The 6,102-nt window shown below is 34.6% G+C and overlaps 2 protein-coding genes across 4 annotated transcripts; one reads left to right on the forward strand and one right to left on the reverse strand.

Annotated features, from left to right (window-relative positions):
• Positions 1 to 1,050: 1,050 nt before the first annotated feature.
• LOC110865101 lies at positions 1,051 to 3,776 on the forward strand. Of its 3 annotated transcripts, none has more exons than XM_022114307.2 (4): positions 1,051 to 1,194; positions 2,164 to 2,272; positions 2,407 to 2,621; positions 3,327 to 3,776. In XM_022114307.2, exons 2-4 carry the CDS (start codon positions 2,183 to 2,185, stop codon positions 3,613 to 3,615), a joined length of 594 nt encoding a protein of 197 aa, XP_021969999.1. In that variant the 5' UTR covers positions 1,051 to 1,194; positions 2,164 to 2,182; the 3' UTR covers positions 3,616 to 3,776. The 3 variants fall into 3 exon arrangements, with proteins under 3 accessions (XP_021969999.1, XP_021970000.1, XP_021970001.1); XM_022114308.2 differs by having other exon boundaries at positions 2,168 to 2,272; XM_022114309.2 differs by lacking the exon at positions 1,051 to 1,194 and adding an exon at positions 1,234 to 1,371.
• Positions 3,777 to 4,207: 431 nt separating this feature from the next.
• LOC110944577 (guanine nucleotide-binding protein subunit gamma 2-like) lies at positions 4,208 to 5,159 on the reverse strand. The gene is made up of 4 exons (XM_022186235.2): positions 5,034 to 5,159; positions 4,756 to 4,808; positions 4,624 to 4,668; positions 4,208 to 4,508 (listed from the first exon to the last, which is right to left on the reverse strand). Exons 1-4 carry the CDS (start codon positions 5,136 to 5,138, stop codon positions 4,421 to 4,423), a joined length of 291 nt encoding a protein of 96 aa, XP_022041927.1. The 5' UTR covers positions 5,139 to 5,159; the 3' UTR covers positions 4,208 to 4,420.
• Between the last annotated feature and the right edge of the window lie 943 nt (positions 5,160 to 6,102).

A 6,102-nucleotide genomic window follows, 5' to 3' on the forward strand; every position in this document is an offset into this window, starting at 1 on the left:
GTCAGGGGGAGAATGTTGCATTATGTGACATATTGAAGAAGTCAGAGTTGATCGAGAAACAAGGACCAACGTTAATATTTACGTTGGTAAATGAAGATCCAATAATATCACACACTTAGTTTTATTTTTTACTATTGAATGCATCACCAGTAGGTTAATAATTGTAGTTCCATTTGTCGAAAATAATCATTCTATTTACCTTTCAATTCTGCATGTATTTCCAGTCTAAAGATCAATAAAGTGTGCCGATTAGTTATCATTTTCTTTTTGTTCTTGTGTTAAACCACCTCTGAATACCAACATATTCCCCTTGCCAGTCCCACATTTCACCTATTTTTACTCCACCGGTCCTCAGTTAAAAAAACTTAACTTCGTTAAGTTTTTTCCGAATTACAAACTGACGTATTAGGGCTTTTGATCAGAACGAAGATACGAGTCTATTGATGTAAAACTTACCTCGAAACGGTGCTCCAAACGACTTGATTTTTGTTAATTGGAAGTTTAAACACCCGAATTAAATCACCGTTTTTATCGTTTGAAGCACAATTTCAAGGTAAGTTTACATCATTCGACTCGTATCCTCGTTCTGATCAAAAGCCCAAAAACGTCAGCTTGTAATTCAGAAAAACAAAAACTTAACTCCGTTTAGTTTTTTTAACTGAGGACCGGTGGAGGAAAAATAAGTGAAATGTGAGACTGGTATGAGAAATATTCAAAGGTGAGACTGACAATGGCCAATGACGTCTAGTTGGGATTATTACAGGCCAATTCCACAAACTATAAAACACAAAGCGAAAGGGTCAAAATCATGAGGTGCTTTCACTATCGACTTTAATTTTAGTATATAAGGTAGTTAATTATTTATAAATACAAATTGTGTAATATCTTTCTATTTTGTTTTTCATCCTAAGATTGAGAAATATATGAACATATGATTATGCATCTAACGCTTGTGGTAGAAAGTAAACTATACTTATCGTAATAAAAAAAGCGATATTCGTGACGTAGTCAAATACTCAAAAGATAGAATCCAAGTATTGTAGTGATTCTAAAAGATCCTTTTTCTACGGCAATTTGTATTTTGTTTTTATGGTCTTCTACTATCGTTGACTATAAAATCATCTCCATTCTATTGATTTTGCGTATATTCATCCCACCCGACATACGCCCCTTATCCCACTTGCTTCTTGAAAGGTAGGCATCCATCCTCAATTTCAAATTTTACTTTCAAAATCAGATATTTTGGTGTATACATGTGTAAACTGGATCTGGGTTTTCTTAATTATTCACAGATATCTGAATCTTGATTGATTTGTAAATTTTGTAGACCATACTTCTTATGTGTTGATCCTGTTTGTGATTTCTCTGTGGGTATGAATTTGATGATTTCTGGAGATATAATTAGGGTTTATTTTTTTATTGTTTTGAACTAGAATGCATCTTCTGAGTTTCAATTTTGGATTTTTCTTTTCTAATTGTTGAATTTGGTGCGTATGTGTGAACGAACATGTGAGTGCTTCTTTTGACTTCTGGGATTTCTTTCTTTTTTTTTTTTTTTTGGGAGAATTATTGATCTTTAGACTTCAATTAATATATGCATATGTATGTAATCTGTATTACTGTATATCAGTACCGAATTTTGTTCATTATTATGTTATTATTTAGGTATTCTTGAAAAAGAATTGTCTTTTTTTCATGGTTTTGGATGTTAAATTGTTAGTTATGATGTTTCTTTGATGATTTATTGGAAGATCATGAAGTTTTAGCAACTTCATTGAATTGTATGCCTGATCTTGTTTAAGGATTGTTAATTCTTGTTAAAAGTTTGAATCTTTATCCAATTCCCAGAAGTGAGGTACCCTTTGACTTGAAATTCGGACGTCAAACGTTTTAGACTCATCTTTATGATAAATCGCCCTGTAATCGAGATTGATTTTCTGTTACATAGCATATATAGTTAGGACTTAGGAATTTTATTATCTTTATTGTTTTTGCCATAATTAGGAGATATGATTTGGTCAGGTTTCCACACATGGTTAGGTTAGTTTATGTGTCTTCTATACACATATATGAACGTTCGTTAGTTTATCTTTTCCTCAAGTTTAGCCATATGCTAATTATAAATTTATTTGGACTCACTATGTGATTTTGACATGCATTTAGTTAGATTATTTAAGGCGCAATGGAGGTTACCACCAAAAAAATGTCGTTACTTGTTGGATCTCTTGGAGTATTGTCCTTCATTCTCGGTGTTATTGCTGAAAACAAGAAGGTAATATCAAATTTTCATCTTTACCCCTTCGGTTATCTAACTTCTTGTGCGCGCGTATTAACAATTCAACCGGCCATTAGCGTAACATGGGATCATTAACTGAGGTTTCTTTTCTTCTTTATTTATATTTGCAGCCTGCATCTGGAACACCGATTACGGGAAAGGATGTTGTTATCTGCAAGTATCCAACGGACCCGACAGTGGCATTGGGATATTTGTCGTTCGGATTTCTTTTTCTCTCGACTTTGTTTGGAGGATTGTCGTTGTTTTATCCATACAAAGGGAAGTCTATTCCATGGCCTGCATTGTTTCAAAGCACCAGTTTCTTTGTATTCTTCCTGATTGCTTTGTGAGTACACATCACCTTAATCTTGAATACCGTTCCAATTATACACGTTAATTGTTTAAAAAATAGTATTTAAGTTAAAAGATAAATGAAATGTCCTTAATAAAACAAAATTTTAAACTAATAACTTGTACTTATTGCTAAATACCTAGGGAAAGTACACGGATGGTCCCTGTGGTTTACCAAAATTTTGGATTTGGTCCCTAACTTTTCAAAAGTACACTGATGGTCTTTGCCGTTTGCATTTTGTAACATATTTAGTCCCTAGTCAACAAATTAAAAGGTTTTAGCATGTCATAAGTTTGGGACTAGATGTGTTACAAAGTGCAAACTACAGGGACCATCCATAAACTTTTGAAAAAAGATGGGGACTAAAGGCGTTAGAAAGTGCAAGCCACAGGGACCATCCGTGTACTTTTGGAATGCTAGGGACCAAATCCAAAATTTTGATAAACCACAGGGACCATCCGTGTACTTTACAATAATCAGTTTTTGGGTTGTCACATCTGACATGTTCAATATTGTTTCTTAATCATAAGTAACGCAGTAATTTTTTTGAAAAATGATACGGGCTAGAAATCTTCTTGTTTTACATTGTTGGCCCCTAACTTTTTAATAATTTCCCCTTGACTTTATCTTTGCTGGCCCGGCCCGTTTCTACACTTTATCCAACGATCCATCTAACATGCCTTACTACCGGAATGACAGGGGTTCAACTGGGCTTGCAGCCGTGATGCTCTTATGGCCAACAATCACCGAGCACAAACACCTCGTCAGCAACGTCCATTACAACCTTGAAACAACGTGCCCGACAGCAAAAACCGGGCTGCTCGGTGGTGGTGCATTTCTAGCTCTTGATGCAGCTCTTTTCTGGCTGGTTTCCCTCATGTTGGCTGATAATGCAAGAGAGGATTATTTTGATGATATTAAAGGGGTTGACGGTGATGCTCTTTCCACGGAATATAGTGCTGATGGAGTCGTTAAAGGCAGCGCTTAAAATTAGCTGTTTTTCGTGATTTGGTTTATCGTTGTTCGATTAAACTATTATTTTTAAGTTTCAAGTATGGTGGTTGGTCTATACTGAAGTGTAAATTCAGTCTATGGTATCTATTGGTGAAAAACAGGTTTATGGTAAAGATTAAAGTGTGTTATGTGTTATATGAGTTGTCTTTGCATGGTGTAGGATTGTATCGGTTGATTTAGGTTAAGTTTTATTTTTAACGGGTCAAATTCTTCAAACCGTAAAACCTAATCCTCACTTGTTTTTTTTTATCTTTAAATTCTATAATGAAATACTCAATTTGTTTAAATCATAACATAAAACACTTTTCTAAATTTTTTTTAAGAATAAACGTGTTAAACAGGCCATCCCGGGAACCTGTTGACCCCAAACATGACCCTTTAGCAAAAAGGTTTTATGAGTTTAGACCATCCTGAATTTGTGAATTTCGTATTAGGTTATTGTCGCGTACCTTATTGTAACACATTTAATTTTAAGGATCAAAACGAATGACGTTTAACGACCTGTTCCACCTAATTGTTTCAAACTAGTTGTATGTTAAGTTTGCATGCTTAACAGACCAACCAAATTGATAAACAAACCACTGTTTCATGTCAAATTACAAACAAAATAAAGTGAGTACAAGATCAGTTTTCCAATGTCTAAAGCGTCATCGAAACCAAATTAGCCTGATCATCGTTTCGGGTTTAACTCATTAAACTTTGGAAGAAAGATTTACAGAATTAGAGAGGAAAAGCGAAAATGGTGCTATATCAAACGGCAATCATAGTATCATATCATATCATATCCAATGTTTGCGATTTCGTGAAGAAGATTGATTCGCTCGTTGAAACCATCGATCCCATCCACCATCAGCGGGTCCTTTCGTCCTGTTCATCTTGTTTTATCAGCACAAATATTTATCTTATTCTAAATAATAATAATAATGTATTTACAACAAAACAATAATGATGAAGAGAAGAAGAAGAAGACGGCGACTCTTACACAGGAAGCATAGCATCTTTACGCGATTCAACGCTTGATATCAGCCTGTATGTACGTACATATCACACAGTTCAGCTGAAAACTAATTATTACTGAAACTTATGGATTGATTCAATGAAACAATTCACATACTGTTGACACACAAGCGACGATTCACCCAGCGTTTCCAGCTGATCCAACTCTTCCTGCATTGCATTGCATCATCGTATCATTTTCTTCAACTAATCAGTGTCTGTCTGTGTGTGCGTTAATAGTTTTATTTTGTTTATCATAACGATGTTATCAAAATTATCGTCGTGTTACTATTTTTTTTATGTACGCGTTTACACTTAAGAGACCCATGGTCCCGAATTTCCAAAGACGCCCCTGGTAATGGAACGGAACAACGAATTGAGAGTAAGTTTTGTTACCTGAATGATCTGAATTTGTTGATTTTGTTGAGAAATTATGGCAGCCAATCGATGCTTCCCTATGAAACTGGAACCTTGAGAGGGTGAATTATTATTATTATCCATGATAATTGTTGTAATGTGCTGGTTGGAATGAAAACTATAAATATGATGATGGTTGTTTGTGGGTTGTTATTATTATTATTCATGTGAGTGGGTCGGATCGGGTCGGGTTTGGAATAAAATAAATAAGAGAGGGTGAGAATGCACATAAACCGATCCACTTGCTAGTGGCTGGTCAACACTGGTGGGAGCTTGTGTGAATGTCAAGGAGCATCGAGCATGGGCTCGATTACTACCACGTGATTGTGTGTGGATGATTCAATATATTAACCAAACTTAAGAAACAAAATGATATCAAGAAATAAAATATTTCAATCGTTTTCTATCCTAATATGGTAATGCGATAGTGTTTATATTTTTTTTTTTCTTTCTACATTTAAAAAAGCAAACTTTCCTCTTATGTAATTTATTTGCAAATTAACTCAGTTTTCACGATCCAAAAATATATTTATATACTCTTAAGGCATTGGGTGTACTCTACATCTGGGGCGATAACGGTGACATGACATGTTAACCTGCATTGCACATCACTCCTTCTCTCTGTTAAGGGACATTAAAGTGATTGTTTATTAACATGTTAACCGGATTTTAAGAGATTGTTTTAATTTGGTTTCCTTTCTTTACACCTAAACTACTAAAAGAATAGGGTTAGGTGGAGTTAATGAGATTAAACCATTTCCTTGATATTGATATGAGGTGGAGTGAAATAGGGGGAAGTAAGTGATGTGGCATCTAGGTAAAGTTAAGAAGAGTTAGGCCTGATAACGAATCGTTAACTTTTCTTGATGCGTGAACATAAAAACAAGAATTTAAGCCTTTTTGCTCTTAATATGTATGTCAAACAGGTGAAGTTAAGAAGAGTTAGGCCTGCTAACATTTTTATTTGGAAAATTGGATTTTAATAATTCTAGCTTTGACTTATTGGCTGAGATTAATCCCAACTCAGAAAATGTTTACCAACAGTCTC

Source organism: Helianthus annuus, chromosome 6, assembly GCF_002127325.2.
Source record: "Helianthus annuus cultivar XRQ/B chromosome 6, HanXRQr2.0-SUNRISE, whole genome shotgun sequence".
Classification (NCBI taxonomy): Eukaryota; Viridiplantae; Streptophyta; class Magnoliopsida; order Asterales; family Asteraceae; genus Helianthus; species Helianthus annuus.

Coding starts and splice junctions, on each gene's coding strand:
- LOC110865101 (XM_022114307.2), top strand. CDS start 2,183: ATGGAGGTTACCACCAAAAAAATGTCGTTACTTGTTGGATCTCTTGGA. Junction 2,273..2,406: donor TTATTGCTGAAAACAAGAAG/GTAATATCAAAT, acceptor TTATATTTGCAG/CCTGCATCTGGAACACCGAT. Junction 2,622..3,326: donor GTATTCTTCCTGATTGCTTT/GTGAGTACACAT, acceptor CCGGAATGACAG/GGGTTCAACTGGGCTTGCAG.
- LOC110944577 (XM_022186235.2), bottom strand. CDS start 5,138: ATGGATAATAATAATAATTCACCCTCTCAAGGTTCCAGTTTCATAGGG. Junction 4,809..5,033: donor AACAAATTCAGATCATTCAG/GTAACAAAACTT, acceptor AATGCAATGCAG/GAAGAGTTGGATCAGCTGGA. Junction 4,509..4,623: donor AAAGATGCTATGCTTCCTGT/GTAAGAGTCGCC, acceptor CAAGATGAACAG/GACGAAAGGACCCGCTGATG.